General features: G+C 39.1%; 1 protein-coding gene across 1 annotated transcript in view; it reads left to right on the top strand.

Moving 5' to 3' along the window:
- The window catches only part of LOC140736087 (peroxidasin homolog), a 232,962-nt gene extending 215,406 nt beyond the window's left edge, over positions 1 to 17,556 (top strand). The window contains exons 20-23 of the mRNA XM_073061837.1: positions 2,377 to 2,500; positions 4,710 to 4,797; positions 10,319 to 10,432; positions 13,359 to 17,556. Of these exons, the coding sequence (XP_072917938.1) occupies positions 2,377 to 2,500; positions 4,710 to 4,797; positions 10,319 to 10,432; positions 13,359 to 13,457 (425 nt within the window). The 3' untranslated portion in view covers positions 13,458 to 17,556. The remainder of the gene's footprint in view (positions 1 to 2,376; positions 2,501 to 4,709; positions 4,798 to 10,318; positions 10,433 to 13,358) is intronic.
- Positions 17,557 to 18,340: the final 784 nt, after the last annotated feature.

Here is an 18,340-nt window from a genome sequence, read left to right as displayed (position 1 = left end):
TCTCGGCGTGGACCAGCCTCTTCCTCGGCAGGTCGACCAGCAGGCTGTGAGCCCGCAAAAAATCCACGCCCAGAAGCGGTTGGGCTACGGCGGCCAGTGTGAAGTCCCACGTGAACCGGCTGGAGCCGAACTGTAGCTGCACCATACGGGTGCCGTAGGTCATTACCGTGCTGCTGTTCACGGCCCTCGGGGGGGACCCAGTGCCCTGTTGTGGGTGTCGTAACTCGTCGGAGGTAAGAGGCTGATCTCGGCACCGGTGTCAACCAAAAAACAGCGTCCCGACCTCTTGTCCCAGACATACAGGAGGCTATCCCGATGGCCAGCTGCCGTAGCCATCAGCGGCGGCTGGCCCTGGTGTTTCCCGGGAACTGGCAGGGCGGGCGACAACGGCGGGCTTCTGCGCCCCACCGCTGGTGGTAGAAACACCAGTGTTCGTTGGGCTCCCCACCCCTGCCTCTGGGGTTAGCGGGCTCTGCGGCCGGGCCTGGACTGGTTTGCTGCTGGGAGCGTGGCCTGGTGATCTGTGCAACAGACGCCCCACTCACCTTCTTGGCGTTCCACAGCAAGTCTGCCCGGGTTGCCACCTTCCGGGGGTCGCTGAAATCCGCGTCGGACAGCAGCAGGCGTATGTCCTCGGGCAGCTGCTCCAGGAATGCCTGCTCAAACATGAGGCTGGGTGTGTGTCCGTCGGCCAGAGACAACATCTCATTCATTAAAGCCGATGGAGGTCTGTCTCCCAAGCCATCCAGGTGCAGTAAACGGGCAGCCCGCTCGCGCCGTGAGAGTCCGAAAGTCCTTAGGAGCAGGGCTTTGAATTCCGTGTACTTGCCGTCCGCTGGGGGAGACTGTACGAACTCCACAACCTGGGCTGCTGTGTCCTGGTCGAGGGAGCCCACCACGTAGTAGTAACATGTGTCCTCTGAGGTTATCTGCCGAATGTGGAATTGGGCTTCTGCTTGCTGGAACCAGAGGTGAGGTCGCAGCGTCCAGAAGCTTGGCAGTTTCAACGAAACCGCATGAACAGATGCGGCATCGGTCATCTCCAGTCCAAAAATCGTTTGGACCGTCGGGGTCACCAATTGTAGCGGTGTGCTACACGCAGCGCTGAAATAACGACACGTAGTCGGTAAACTGCAATTAAAGATGATTTTATTCGAACTTCACAGCCTTGCTTTAAAGCCTCCCTCATCCCGCCCTCCCCAGGCGCGGATGCTGTAAGGGACACGTACTCACAATCCCCCGCAGGCTTTTCCCTTTGTTGCGGACCTGGCCTTTGTGCCTGCGCGCTGGCTATTTGTGAGCCAGTTCGAGTGCGTTAGGAAGTGGGTCGCCACAATATCATGGTTTTAAGACTGAAAATGAATTAAGCAGTAATATGTGTAGTTGGTGCACTACAGGTTTGCATAATCTTCATTAAGTCATTAATGTCAGCTACATGTCATTTCAAAGGATTCAAAATACATTTATTGTCAAAGTATGTGTTGTCACGTGAACAAAGTCACCAGTGAGAAGTGGCTGGTAGACTTGAAGTAGTCTCTTCATTCAACAAAATGAGACACAGCAGGCGTCGTATTGATACCCTTTTGAAGGAACAGGCCTGCTTGACCCAACACTATATCAGATTTTATATGCTAAAGATCAAAGGACAATTCTATATTTACAATGTATCTGCTTTGCTTTCTTTGAACCACACATAACTCTCTCACCCCTCTCTTTACACCGGCACTCCACATTGTCTGGTCCTCCAATGAACTAATGTTTTCACAGTTCTAGGATTCCATTGTCCAGAGTTGCATTTTAAATTTAACCTACAGTTCGTATTCAGATCTGAAGATAGGTGGCTGAAGTTAGTTGCTATATGTCCTAACCCCAAAAACGCCCTAACAAAAGTATTTACACAGTATACAACCCTGAGATTCGTCTTCTCCACAGACTGCCACGAAACAAAGAAAATGAAGAAAGTGAAAGAATCTTGATGGAAGCTCAAAATTTCAAATAAGGGGAAAATTTTGGGAAGATATTTGCCCTTGTTCAGTGATGCATGATATTAGTTAATTCTGTCCCAGCTTGTGGGATTTAAAGTTTAGCCAGAGTGAATAGTATGGGAAAATATTTATAATCTAAGAAACTACTTCCTTGTGAATTACTGGGAGCAGTGCAAACACCCATCTCTACAAATTTGCAAACATCTCTTCACAGAAGGAAAATGTAGTCTGAATAGGATTGATTAAATTCCATTTTTATTGAGTACATTGAAAGGATTTCATTTTTAATGTCCGTGAATGTTTCAGAGAATGAATAGAAAAGTCGTCCTTCACACTAGAATTGTTGGATACTGATAATAATGCAGTGAAATACTTTTGTTTGTTTGACTAGACTGTGCAAATCGTGGACAGTTCAATACTCTCTCACAAAGATTCCAGAGCAAGCGTTCAGAAGAATATAGTTTCCCAGAATCCAAAGATGCACAGCAAAAATGGATGACAAAACAAAGTAAGAGGTAAATGAATGTACATTCTTCAGTTCTGCAGAAAAAAAATAATTAAATGAACCTTTTTTGTTATGAAAGTAAGATCAGAACAAGCCTTTCCTGGAAGAGGATTATAACTTGGTAATCAGATGTGCCTTATTTCAAACCTTAATTAAGATACATTGTGTAATGAAAATTTACAGAATAATTATTGTTATTTGTTGTACAGGTCACAAGGATTGCCATCAGCAAGCTGGCTGGTGTTAGTTTAAACATTTTCATTGCTCTAAGAAAATTATTATCAATTAATTTACATTATTTTAGGAAATGCCTTATAAAGTTCTCACTTTACAATGTATGTGGCCTGCACCTGTTCTTTCCATCCCTTTTAAATAACTTGCCGTTCTGACAGGGACTTCACATGCATGACATTAGATTTTTCCCTCTCTTCTACAGAGACTAACAGATCTGCTGTATTATTTAGAAAGACCACTTGCAATTTTGTCCCTTACTTACTTTGGAAGTTCATCATTCTGTGGAGATTTTCTTACTGCATCTATGTTTCAGCTTGTCTAAATTACTCACCCTGTAAATTCTGACTAAATATTTCTTCTGTTTTGATTTGGCTGAAAGATGCTACAATTGTTTAAATTTAGTTAATAATTTGTGAAACTAAATTATGATAATTATGTATCTTGTGTTCCTCAGTCTGTCAAAATTTCTAATTCTGACTAAACCTTAAAATGCAATTAGTGTTCACTTTGCATAAGAAATGTAGACTGATCTTGTTCTCCTATCAGTTTTAGTGATCTGTGAAAAACAGTTTTGATACTAATGTGCTTGGATTTGTGTCTGTGACTGGCTCAGAGCATGACAGAATCTGACAAAGTTATTTTATCCAAAGCAATTACTTCTTCAATTTTTCCTCATATTTATTATCTCTCAGTTCTGGTATCATTCTTCTAAATATTTTAAGTGTCTTGCCCGTGCCTTCTATTCACACTTCAATGTGGAGCTTATAAATACAAAGGACACTCCTAAGTGTACAGAGTATTCCCAAGCTTTCAAATTCCATCCTTCAGAAATGATCCCTAGTGCATTGCTGAAAACTTAATAACATAACACTGTCTCTCCACCTTCTTTATTATTCACTTCATTTGAACTCTTAAATTCCAAGTATGTAGCCTTAGTCATTCTACCAAAATGTGCATCTCAACCTTTATAAATATGAAATTAATTTACTAGTTTACACACCCATTTTGCATGTACAGCATGTTTAACTGCATTGAAGAAAAGAATTACTTGACCTCTATATTCTAAAAAAGCAATGCAATTTGATTAGTAACTGCTGTGCCGTAATAGTGATACTTTAGATTGTACATTCTTGTTTCCTCAGATGATTTTAAAAAACACAGAATAAATAAATATTTACTTTTAGGGGGTTTTAACTGAATGAACTTACATATCTTGCACTAACTTTTATTCTCTTGTAAGAGAAAGTCTTTCTTCTCTGCTCTTTTTACATTAATTTTATAAGTACTAATATTACAAATATTAATAGCTGTTAACATTAAATGTTAAAATTAACTGTTGCAAAATTGTAGGGTGCCAATAATTATAGAACAACTATTAATCCTTGTAAATATTGTGCTACAGATGCATCTAACATATTGTAACTATGCACAGTAAACATAGTTTGGTCTTGGAAATTGAAAAATAATACTGAAAAAAGGGCAGGGACTGCACTTAAAAAGCCACCAATTGCACAAACTTTTCTGTGCACCTCCATAACCAACATGATGACAACTTTAAATCAAGCCCAGGCTTTCTTTCAAAAAAATCGTTGATTGAAGAATATTGAAAAAAAATGAAGCCATTAAATGCTGTCAGCAAATGAGTTCAGACTATGGTAGCATTTCCCTGCTACTTAAATTACTTGAACTTCTTAAAATGAGTTAATGTCTCTGCAAAAATAGTAAATAGAAAATCTTGTTTGCTCATTTTGGTCAATATTATCAAATATAACTTTTATATTATGATGTCAATAAAATATAAATTAAAGGTCTGTAAATTCCAGTATGGAGCTGTCTAGAATAGTTAATTTTATTACTTAATACTAAAATGTAAAAAAAAATTTGCAACTACTTGATATTTTGTTGTCATTGGTCAATTAGTTTTAGTTTATGTCATGTTTCTATAAATTGTCAGTGTTTTAAGGGATTATGTATATTTCCTCTAGAGATGTGGAAGCTCAGGAAAAGATTTCCAACTCCTCTTCTACACAGGCTGATACCTGTGCACCTGAACTGGAAAAACTAAGGAGAAAGGTAGGATTTTCACTCTTTCGCACTTCCTTCAGATGTTCCTCAGTCACAATACTCTTCAGTTTTCACATTTAATTTAGAATCTTAATTATTTGTACTTCATATTACACCAACCATTTTTAAAATAGAATTTGGAGTTTAACAAAGTGAAAGTTCTTTTCTCAAGTCAGTATCAAACACAATTGGATAAACATTTATAACACAGTCAGTGAGGTTCCCTTATTTTATATTAACCCTGTGCCTTAATAACAGCCCTGACAATAGTAGTCCTCTATTGTCCCAGTTTATGTCTCTCCATTTCCTTAACTGGATTTTCACATCAACTTCTTTGAGTGATGTTGTTGATTTGTCCCAAGATCTGTCTAGTGCTGTTGGGCAAACAACCATCAATAAATTTAAATTATTTGTTTTAGCTTGCTAATTTTCTGCCTGGAGGTCAAGGAAGATTTTCTTGCAGACAATACTAGGTGAAAAGACACATAAAATTTGAGCATATGACTGGTAAATCAGGAAACTCCTGTCCTATGGATAGAGTGAGCAGCTTCAAGTTCCTGGGTGTCAAGATCTCTGAGGATCTAACCTGGTCCCAACAGATCAATATATTTATAAAGAAGGCAAGACAGTGGCTATACTTTACTAGGAGTTTGAAGAGATTTGGCATGTCAACAAATACACTCAAAAACTTCTATAGATGTACCGTGGAGAGCACTCTGACAAGCTACATCACTGTCTGGTATGGAGGGGCTACTGCACAGGACCAAAAGAAGCTGCAGAAGGTTGTAGATCTAGTTAGCTCCATCTTGGGTACTAGCCTACAAAGTACCCAGGACATATTTAGGGAGCGGTGTCTCAGAAAGGCAGCGTCCATTATTAAGGACCTCCAGCACCCAGGGCATGCCCTTTTCTCACTGTTACCATCAGGTAGGAGGTACAGAAGCCTGAAGGCACACAGTCAGCAATTCAAGAACAGCTTCTTCCCCTCTGCCGTCGGATTCCTAAATGGACTTTAAAGCTTTGGACACTACCTCACTCTTTTTAATATACAATATTTCTTTTTTTGCACATTTAAAAAAATCTATTCAATATAAGTAATTGATTTACTTGTTTATTATTATGTTCTATTTTTCTCTCTCTCTCTCTGCTGGATTATGTATTGCATTGAACTGCTGCTGCTAAATTAACAAATTTCACGTCACATGCCGGTGATAATAAACCTGATTCTGATTCTGACTTATGTAAACTGACATAAGTTCAGTACCAAGAATCTTGGCATTAAAAGCAAATTAGCTCATTGAGTACATAACTTCCTTCTTGTTTTTCTTGTTCTGACTTCTCCCAAAGCAACAAGCTGAAGCTCGTTGTGTTACAGCTGCAGAGCATTTACTAATCTTTACTTAATTTCCAAGGACTCATAGAATAATAGAATACAGCAACAGGCCCACCTTGTTCATACCTGACCATCATCCTTATCTATACTAATCCCATTTCCCTGCATTAAGCCTATATCCCTCCACACCTTTCTTGTCTAATTAGCTGTCCAAATTCCTTTTTAACATTTAACATTGCCTCAGATAATTTGTTCCACATAACCACCTCCCTCTGTGTGAAAGCATACCCCTCAGATTGCTTTTAAATCTCTTTCCTCATACATTAAATCTAAGCACTCTTGTGCTACTCTACTCTGCTCTAGGGGAGGAAAGAATTACTTATATGTGCCTCACAATTTCATAAAACCAGGCCTCCACATTCTAATGAATGTAAACCCAGTCATACCAATTTCTCTATAACAACAGCCCTCCATTCCAGACAACATCCTGGTGAGTTTCTTCTGGTCTCTCTTTTATCACATCGTTCTTGCATGGTGATGTTGAGAGCTCCAAATGTGGTTTTTACCAATGCTTTGATACCTGCAACATGATGTCCCAATTGTTATATTCAATGTCTCTTAACCAATGAAGGTAAGCATACCAAAAGCTTTCTTATTAAAGTTGCAGGTTTTTAAGTAATGTGCCTGTGGTGCACAAGGATATTTAAACCAAATTATTAATAGGCATTTGGATACATCATGCTCTCATTTACGGGCTTTGATCCCTGTATAAAGCTCCAGCCGTATGGTAGCATAGCAGTTAGCACAGAGTCACTGATCCGGGTTCGATTCCTGCTGCTGTCTGGAATGAGTTTGTATGTTCTCCCCGTGACTGTGTGGGTTTCCTCCAAGCGCTCCGGTTTCCTCCCACATTCCAAAGACGTACAGTTATGGTTAGGTTAGTAAGTTGTGGGCGTGCTGTGTTGGGTCTGGAGGTATGGCAATTGCAGTCTGCCCCCAGCACAATCCTCACTGATTGGATTTGATCTAAACAACACATTTCTCTCTATGTTTTGATGTATATGTGACAAATAAAGCAAAACTTCTTTAAAAATTGCTGTATATAATTTGTGCCAGAATTTCAAGAAAACCTCTCATGTATCAGGAATGGGTGTGGTTTTGTTTCACTGACAGATTAATCTCCCAATTTCACTGACAGGATAAGCAATGCAATGTCAGTGTTCACTCTTGACCACTCAGCATTCAACCTTACCTAGCACTGAATCCCCACGTTACCTTAATGGGCAAGGCACTTGATCACGTGCCAGATCCATTCGTCCAAATGAGATTCTGAGCTCTGTCATTCCTCAAATAGAAGAAATGATGCAAGCATGGTCTTGAAAGAGCACAACATTCCCACCAATTTGTGGATAAACTTTTCCCGTAACTCAATATTCCGAACAATTTGTGGGTATCCCTTTCCACGGAGAAGCAGCATTCCGGATGGCATTGAAAACCTCATGTCAGTGTGTTGTCGGCTCTCTGTTGTTTGGGATTGACCATGGATGTTGCGTTATAGCTGTCTAGCGAAGTCGATACACGGAGAGCAAGCTGTTGTCCTCGCAGCAGGCTCCCCTCTCAATGGAACTGATTCATCCAAAGGAACGCAGAGGCATTGCTGTCAGCACTAAACTCGCTGTAGAACTGCCTTAGAAACCCCAGCCCTAGATTTTTCATTATGTTTTACTCCTGAAACCTTCCCCATAAGTGGGCAGTGGAGATTTGAGATTAGCGTTTTCTGTCTCCTAGATGAGCTGCCAACCACGGCTGATGAACGCCATCTGCAAGGAGTGATTGATCTTAAGGCACCTACTAACCTGCCTTTGCATTTTCTCCTATCAGTAGAAATGGTTCCACTGGGCTTACTAGCTAAGCCACACATGAAGGTCAGGAATTGGACTTGGTTGTCAAGGGCTACTTAAGATGCATGCCATAGGGAGAATTTAATAGATTGTGGAAGTTTACACCTCCCCACTACTCCCACCCAGCTATGACAACCTTATGTTGAGAGCACAGATAAATGTAAATGGCAGAAGGAGCACACCAGTGTCAAAGCTACCCACCTGCTCCCGTTCAAGCACCTCTTAGCACTCCTATGGCAAGTCCTACATTGGCCTTATCAGACATCTCAAAACTCACAGCACTAGAACATAGAACATAGCACAAGAGCAGGCCCTTCTGTCCTCAATAGTGTACCAAACTATAAATGCAAAACTAAACCAATCCCTCTGCATACTCCTCTATTCTCCGCATATTCATGTCCATATCTAAGTACTTTTTAAATGCTGCTATTGTACTTTCCTCCACTGCCACCCCTGCCAGCACGTTCCAGGCACACACCACACTCTTGTCTAAAAAAATATTTGCCCACACAACTCCTTTGAACTTAACTCCTCTCACCTTAAAAGCATGCCATCTGGTGTTAGACATTTCAAATCTGAAAAAATATACTGTCTATGTTTATTCTATCTTTAGCTCTAATAATCTTATAAACCTGTCTGCTCTCTGCTCAGTGTCCAGCACTCCAAAGAAAACAAGCCAAGTTTGTTCAGCCTCTGCTCATTGCAAACACCATCTGATCAAGCAGCATTTTGGCAAACCTCCTCTGCGCTCTCTCCAAGGCCTGATGCAATACTCCAGCTGAGGCCTAATCAGAGTTTTATAAAGCTGCAATATATCTTGCTGACTCTTGCATTCAATTTCTTGACTAATAAAGGTAGGCACACCATGTGCCTTCTTTACTACATATCAAGCTCTACAATCACATTCAAAGAACTACAGAGTTAGACAACAAAATCCCTCTGTACATCACACTGTTAAGTGTCTTGCCATTAACTGTGCACTCCCCTTTTACGTTTAATCTCCCAAAGGTGCCACAACTCACAATTGGCTGTATTAAACTCCATCTGCCATTTCTCTGCCCATATCTGCAATTAATCTATATCCCACCACATCGTTTGGCAATCACCTACACTATCCACAAGGCCACCAATCTTTATATCATCTATGAACTTAATAACCCACCCATCCATATTTTCAAAGGTCCTAGAACAGATTCCTGTGGAACACCACTAGTACAGACCTCCAGCCAGAATAAGTTCATTTGACTCCTCTGTCTTGTATGGACAAATCAGTTCTGCCCATAAAAGCCAATTCTGCCTATAGATCTGAAGTAGAAGCAAGTAATTTTCCATCCAGTAATTACATACAAGCAAGGGAGTATTTTTGTCATCAGGTCAACCTGAATTTAACTATGATTGGATTCTGATGATTCATTGGGTGAGGTACATCCGTAATTTTGGTACTGATGAAACCTAGACCAACAGCACAAGTAAGTTCCACATTTCAGGTTTGAATATTCTACTAGTGTTAATTGTCTATTTTCTTATGAAGAATAACATCTTGACTGAATCATTAGAAGATTACTAGCTTGATGATGCAAGAAACAGAACTTAGAATAGAGATTATGAAATGCAGACAGATCGATCAAAAGCTACGTATCTGTGTGCATGGCAGAATACACAAAAAATTATCTAAAATACTAGATATGCAGGGGAATACACACAATGTGCTGGAGGAGCTCAGCAGGTCAGGCAACGTCTACAGATGGCAATATACAGTCAGCGTTTTGAGCCGAGACCCTGCCTTGGCCCGAAACGTCAACTGTTTATTCCCATCCATAGATGCTGTATGACTTGCTGAGCTCCTCCGCACATTATGTGTATTGCTGTAGATTTCCAACGTCTGCAGTACCTCTTGTGTCTATGAGAGTGAGGAACCTAAGGAAATTAGTATTAGGTAAAGATAGATATTGGAAAAGTAGATGAGAGTGGAAACTTACAATCCCAAGGATCCAATGACCCCCCCCCCCCCCGCCTTTTTATTCTGGCATCTTCCCCCCTTCCTTCTCAGTCCTGAAGAACGCTCTCATCCTGAAATGTTGACTGATTATTAATTTCCATTGATGCTGCCATCTGCTGAGTTCCTCCAGCATTTTTTGTGTGTTGCTTTGGATTGCCAGCATCTGCAGACTTTCTTATGTTTCTGAGCAATCATGTTGTTCTTAGCGCGCAAAGAGAAATTTCAGATTCTGGTAACATGAGAAAAATCAAAGTATTTAATTTATAGTTAATTTTTATCATATCTTTTAATAAATAGATCGAGATTCTTGAAGCTCACTTGAAATTAACAGGCTGCATTGACAAGAGTGGAAATGTACGACGTGAAGGTGAATATTGGGAGAAAGACCCATGCACTTTGTGCCACTGTAAGGTAGGAAATTAAATTCATAATGTTGTGAAATAATAGTATTTTCATTAAGCACAAGTCAGAATGGGATTGTTGCTCGTTGAATCAAATATTTCCAGCTGTGCTCACAAACCCCGAGTGGGGGTGTAAGTTCAGTAAAAGTGAAGGAAAATTGGGTAAGTGTAATGGGTGGATAAAATAACTGTTGCCAAAATAGAAATTAATCAATGTATTGAGGCAAGGATTGACTGTAAAGATTTTAGTGAAGCTGGTATCATGACATAAATGAGAATACACATTCTCCACAGGAACCACAACTAGAGCAGGACATTTAAAATGGATGTTTAGTTAAAGTCACACACTGTAGAATTTTATGTGTTATCATCTCAAAATTATACGACATAGAAACAAGCCTTTGGCCCACTAAGCCCAGGCAATCATCAAGTGACCATTCCCTGTAATCTTTCACTAATCCCATGTTATTCTCCCTACCAACTACCCCTGAATTTGCCACTCATCAGCATATCAGGGATAATTTACAGCAACCAAATGCACCAACCCACATGTTTGTGGGATGCAGGAGGAAACCCTTGTAGTCACAAAGAAAGCTAAACGGAGATGGTCCCAGAGATCAACACTGAGACCATGAGGCTGAGCTCACTGTGCCTCAAACTAATGATTTGTTTAAATAACTCAGTTGAAATTGCTTGTAAAGGAATTGAACTAAATTCTGGCAATCAGTGACCCCTGAAGTGGCCTCATCAAATGTACACTGTAACTTGAGAGGTGCAGTAGAAGTATAGTAGGTCTTGCTAAAGATGCCGTTCCTGTATAATGATTAAAGTGGTATAATGATGTAATGGTAAGATAACAAAATTCCCTATAGAAATCAGCCTCTGCATTACAGTGCCTAAAAAACTATTCACCCTTCTTGAATGTTTTCATGTTTTATTGTTTTACAACATTGAATTGAAGTGGATTTAGGCTTTTGGCTTTTTAAAAAAAAAACTTCTGTTTCAAAAAAGATCTAAAATGTAATCTAAATTAATTACATATATAAAACGCAAAATAATTGATTGCAAAAGTATTCACACCCTTCAAGTCAGCTTTTAGTAGATGTACCTTTGGCAGCAATTACAGCCTTGTGTCTGCGTGGATAGGTTTCTATCAGCTTTGAACATCTGGACACGATAATTTTTCCCCACTCTTCTTTACAAAACTGTTCACGCTGTGTAAGATTACATGGGGATTGTGAGTGAACAGCCCTTTTCAAGTGCAGCCACAACAAATTCTCAATTGGATTGAGGTCTGAACTCTACCTTGGCCACTCCAGGACATTAACTTTGTTTTTTTTTAAGCCATTCCTGTGTAGCTTTGGCTTTATGCTTGGGGTCATTGTCTTGCTGGAAAACCAATCTTCCCCCAAGTTGCGGTTCTCTTGAAGACTGCATCAGGTTTTCCTCCAGGATTTCCCTGTATTTCAGTGCATTCATTTTACTCTCTACCTTCATAAGCCTTCCAGGGCCTGCTGCAGTGAAGCATCCCCACAGCAATATGAAGCTATGACCATACTTCACGGTAGGGATGGTGTGTTTTTGATGATGTGCGATATTTGACTTACACCAAACACAGCGTTTAGTCTGCAGTCCAAAAAGCTCAATTTTAGTTTCATCAGACTATAGAACCTTCTTCCAGCTCACTTCAAAGTTTCTCATGTGCCTTCTGGCAAACTCCAGCTGTGATTTCATGTGAGTTTTTTTTAACAGTGGCTTTCTCTTTGCCACTCTCCCAGAAAGCTGTGACTGGTGAAGCACCCGGGCAACAGTTGTTGTTTGCGCAGTCTCTCCCATCTCAGCCACTGAAGCTTGTAACTCCTCCAGAGTTGTCATAGGTCTCTTGATGGCTTCCCTCACTAGTCCCCTTCTTGCACTGTCCTCACTTTTGAGAACGGCCTGCTTCAGGCAGATTGACAGCCGTGCCATATTCTTTCCATTTCTTGATGATTGGCTTAACTGTACTCTAAGAGATATTCAGTGACTTGGAAATTTTTTTCTATCCATCTCCTGACTTTTACTTTTCAATAACCTTTTCATGGAGTTGCTTGGAGTGTTCTTTGGTCTTCATGGGGCAGTTTTTGCTAGGATACTGGCTCAATTGAAACATCTTGACTGCACGTGATAATCTCTATTTAACTAATTATGTGCCTTCTAAAACCAATTGGCTGCACCAGTGCTGATTTGATGTGTCATATTAAAGGGAGTGAATACTTAAGCAATCACTTATTTTGTGTTTTATATTTGTAATTAGTTTAGATCACTTTGTAGAGATTTGCTCTCACTTTGAGACAAAAGAGTCTTTTTCTGCTGATCAGTGGCAAAAAAGCCAAATTAAAACCACTGTGATTCAATGTTGTAAAACAATATAACATGAAAACTTCCAAGGGGGCTGAATACTTTTTATAGGCACTGTAGATAATACCTTCTAATTGGATTCTGGTTGACAGACTCTATCTTAAAACAGTTTAATGATATAATGATATAACAGATAATGATATAACAATGGGAGCCGTGTCCTCTGAAAGATTCTAAGCATTAGTAATAATGTTATTCTCTACAAATTTTGTTATCTTTTCGACAGATTTTTTTACATAAATGGATTACCTATGTAGTTTTTCATACTGAATTAGCATTGGCAGTGGAAGGCTTTCCGACTGGCTTATGGAAGCAACGACATAAATAAGGAATTAGTACATAAAGGAATGTGTTATGATGAAGTTACTTTCATGAAGTTATGATGTGCAGGAGATAGGGAGTATAAGCAGGGTAGAAATTTTGGTAAGCACCATACACGGAATCTAAGGTTATATAAAAAAATTATAAAAGTCAATCTGTTAGATTGCATCTTTTGTACATCATCTATAAGTGTTTTGTTTAATGCTTGTTACCTACAGGATACAGAGACCAAATGTGTAATGAGAACTTGTCCTCAGAACTGCAGAAATCCAGTGAAGAAACAAGGCAAATGCTGCCCTGACTGCGAAGAGGAGTAGAACCAACTACCGGTACTAACAATCCAAAAAAGTACAATCAGCAGATTATATCATCTCTGTTGACATTCAGGCACTGAATACATCCATGACTATTTGAGTTGTTCTGTACGATTGTTACAGATTCATCTCTCTCTCATCACCCAAATACCGGAATCCTGATCAACACAACACTCAATCATCATGGACTTTAACCAGAAGTGATTTAAGTGTGTAAAATGTTATCATATATTTGCTGGTTACAATATGCACTGTTATAAAGAAATGTGTTCCTTTTTACAGTGAATGTCATGTCAGGATCTCTGTAAACATAAATCTTATTTTCTTCTATACAAGGATCAGTTACCTCAAAACAGATGGTTTCTCAAGATCATGGTGCTAAATATTTAGTGTTTAATCAGTAAAACTATAGGTATTATGTCTTGAATTTTATACTTTGTACCGTTTTAAAAATTTGTTGGACTTGTCACTTTATATATACACTGTTATATTTTGTTCAGCCCTCATTTTTCAGTAAATTATGTCACAGAAGATTGGACTTGTTATGTCAGGGTTAAATTGAAACTGCTGTTTTTTTTTTGCCAGTAATATTTTCGGAGGACATGGACCCATTTCTTGGAATAGACTGGGTGTATTCAACCTGCTTATCCCTAAGTATATTGCGAAGACTGACCTACAGAGTAATGTGCATTGACCGGTCTGGATGTTTTAAATTGCAGTTATTATAGATTAGTGATGAAGGGATATAAAAACAGAAAATGCTGGAAATACTTCTAAGTATTCATCACCAGATGAATTGCTACCCATTAATATAGAACCAATGTTCATACCATCCAAGATATAATTTGTTGTAATAACATCATTTGATATTTTGAGAATAATAAAGTGCTAGTATTTGACATTTATTTGTAACAATATAACAAGTAAAACTGCAAGAATAAACAATTAAATTAAAACACGAAACTCCTAATGCACAAATTGCATCCTTAACTATGACTGAAAACACAAACTAGAAATATAAAATGGTCCATAAATAATAGTAAAATGTTAATCGCTCTTAAAAGAGCAGCATGAAATAATGGTGTTGTACTTTGGACGCCTAGAAAATCCAATATCTTTGAGTTTTCTGAAAAATATGTACTGTAACTCTGGCACCAATTATAAAACCCAGGAATATGACCGTGGCGGTTTTGAGATTGTCCTTTACAGTGGACTCCAGGTACTTGTCTGTACTTGTCAGATTTTGTGATGTAAGTGGCGCCCAGAATTCCAGAGTTGTTTTCAAAGGGAATGCAAGCATCAACCACTGAATCTCTTCTTTTTTAATGAAGACAGTATCCCACATCCAAGCATGTTCTTCTCGACATAAAACCTTTGTTCTTTAAAAACAGCAAAACTAGCCGTATCACCCCTAGAATATAATATATCCAAAACCCTTTTATGTCTTTAGATCTGTGGCTATTTTACTGCAAGGCACCTTCTCAGAATTTCTCTAGCCCACCCACATCTTCTACAAGACCTACTGTATCCATATTGGGTCTGGTTAAGATCAGTGTATTCCTAGACAGGTATGAGTTCAACTGCAGGAGCAAGGCCACATTGTACTCAGTTTCTTTAAGGGATGTAAAACCCCATAACCAGCTATTGGACTGAGGATCATTCTTGTAATAATGAACTCCAATTCCCTTGATGATCCAACCAACTCCAGCAGTCAAATTTGTTCTCCCTCTGATTGTTTCTCCCTACACAGACATCAACCTTGCTGGCCTTGTCCCTAACAACATTCTCTATATAACAAGTGACATTTGTCAAACTCACTAAAACCATAAGATTCATTAAAGAGTATTTACATCTCCCTATGTGCATGAACAATGGACCTTTTAACTTCCAAACTTACTATGTTTCACTAAAATGTTTTCAATGTTGATACCCATCAACTGGACAGTCACATCCACCATTCTGTCAGCTAAGTTCTTAAAATTAATATACTTCCTAATTATAGGCAGGGTGATCTGAGTTTCCTGCTTAAGGATTGATAGACTATCATTCTAGATCCTTAAGTTAAAAGGTCCATGCTCATGCACACAGGGAGATGTGAATACTCCTTAGTGAATCCTTGTCCAGTTTTGGTGAGTTTAACCAAAACATTTTGAGAGGCCTCATTTAAAGTCAAGGAGTAGTAAAACGAAGGATGACGTGAGTTTAAAACTCTCAACTTTTTGGGTTGGATTTTGTCTAACTCTAAGGAGAAACCTACCCTATCCTTGATTGATTGAGCAGCTAATCCAGAGATCAAATCCAGCATCAAAATATTTCTCGCAATCACCAGGATGAATAAAACTAAAACTATTGTAGAACTAATTATTGGAGTTAAAAATTAAGCTTCATTTAAAAAAAAGTCCAGCAGTCTTATGAGAGTCACTTCAAAGCCTGTTTTCCTACAAAAATATTCTAGGGCTTAGAGGTGTTCAAACATAGTATTGTGAGAACTGCTCACAAAAGTCACATCATCAGCAAAAGCCCGGATGGTACGGAAGATATTTTCTGTTCTAAGATGGAATCTGTATCCATCCCTGTCTAATAAACATAACAGGATGTCCATCACATTGTTAGATAATATGCAGAAATTGGGGAAAACAATTAACATTTAAAGTCCCTTTGTCAGAATTTGAATCTGATGTGGCCTGACCTGCTGAGTATTTCCGGCATTTTCTATTTTTTAAGATTTCCAGCTCTTGCAGTTTTGCTTAATTTTCACTTGGAGATTTCTGGGAAAAATGTGTGATGAAGGTCATAATTTTTCCTTGATATAGGGAAAATCAATGGTGTTTTTTCTGAATTATGCTTGTAGTGGGTAAGGCACATAGCAATGATCATACAGTGGCAAATGTATCCTTTGGTGACATAAAGTATCAGCACGCTGGCCTAGTGGCAGTTTCTGAGTACCTGCTGCCAGTAGGATTATGTGCCAGCCACTAATAGACATTGGAAAATTACAGGATTTGATTTCAGTGATTGAAACATCATAACAATGAATCTGGTTGCCTCTTTGCCATGGTGAGCTTGGTAATTTATCCCTAAGGCTTGTATCCGTTTCCACTGCCTATCGAGTTGTAATTTCCTGTATCTATGAAAGTGAATCTTGCTCCATGACACTGTATGTACTCAGCCAGTCTGAACTAAGCTTCAATTAAAAGCTCATGTACTTTTGCTCTTCCTGTGCAATATCTGATTCTCTAACTGTTACATTCTCAATTAGGAAAATATCTGAATTGCAAACTTAAACTTTTACTGGGCGGTCCAATGGTTTTATTTATTTATGACTTTGTTATACATTATTTTAAGTTCTCCTCAACTCTTTGGAAACTTTCAGCATGGTAAAGTGAGGCATATGAGCCATATACAGTGGATTCTGGTTAATCGGGCCATCAGTTAACCAGGGCAGCTGTTTATTTGGGACAACCCCTAAAGAACGAAAACAAACTGAGAAAGTAGCTGGGATTCCTTTTTTTTTGAGGCACTATGCCACTTAATTGGGGCAGTAGACTGTTGCTGAACAGTTTCAAACTAGCATCAGTCTCGTGGACTTGCATGGCTGTTAGATACTATGCTTAGAGTAATCAGATTTTGAATCGCGCCAGTTGCGTATGCTCGTGTTCAAAAAAACAGTGGTTTCGTCACTGATAATTGGCAAGAAATAAGCGGTAAGACAATTCAGAACCGTTTTGCTCACTGTGATTGCAAGCATTCAGGCTTGGAGATGTCAGAAGCAGCCAGGAGTGAAATGAAACAATTCTAACTACCGGTACTTCAACAAGTTAGGAATTACAATGCATTTGAAGGTATCTTGAACATTACACTGAAAATGAAGACTTGGAGAAAACAAATGTCAGAAGCATTATTTGAAGGGAGTTCAATATCTGCACTAGGTGTCTGTGCTGATTTTGTTCATTTACAGTCAATTATAAGAACACAACAGGTGACTTCCTCTGTTGATAACTATTAGGAATTAATACACAATTTTATTGTACTGTAGAGATATTGGTAGTGTTTAAATTTGTTCTGTGTTGCATTTAAATAAATAAGTAGTTACTCAATTAAATGGTAGTTTGTCTTATTTTATACCTGTTAACTATTCCCATGAAACTTTGGCTAATTGGGGCAGCTGCTGAACTAACATACTGATCCCAATGTACGCCAGTTAACCAGAATCCACTGTATTCCACAGGAGGCGTGCTTATGGTTGAATGCTATGTTATCAATTGCTCCCTCTACAAACAGGTAATTGTAACTTTCAACCAGAAAATAAAGTCAGCAATGTTGGTCAAGAACCCGTGGTGAAAATTGCAGTTTTCCCCTGTCACTGATAACGTCAAATAAACAAGACATCTCCAGTGATGGGCCTCTGATGCACTAGATTGTTTTTGTATTTTGGTGGTACATTGCAGATTGTCTCTCTGTGTTTCTGAGAGATTTTCACATTGTTCCTGGCCTGTGAGGGTCAAATGTGCTTCACTTTTTTTTTCATGTTTCACAGTGAAGTTAATTCAACTGCACTTTGCATTAAACTTATACATGACAACACACACAAAATGCTGGAGGAAGTCTGCAGGCCAGGCAGCCAGCATCTGTGGAAAAAAGTACAGTCGATGTTTTGGGCCGAAACACTTAGTCCTGCCAAAGGTCTCGGCCCGAAACGTTGACTGTACTTTTTTCCATAGATGCTGCCTGGCCTGTTGAGTTCCTCCAGTATTTTGTGTGTGTTGCTTGGATTTCCAGCATCTGCAGATTCTCTATTGTTTGAAACTATTCATGATATGTCTTATGCTACTGCATGTTTCCAGCAGAAAACATTATGATGGAAATAATGCCGATAAAATAATGTA

Source organism: Hemitrygon akajei, chromosome 11, assembly GCF_048418815.1.
Source record: "Hemitrygon akajei chromosome 11, sHemAka1.3, whole genome shotgun sequence".
Lineage (NCBI taxonomy): Eukaryota > Metazoa > Chordata > Chondrichthyes > Myliobatiformes > Dasyatidae > Hemitrygon > Hemitrygon akajei.
The sequence above is the reverse complement of the archived record's forward strand: the minus strand, read 5'-3'. Positions and strand labels throughout refer to the sequence as shown.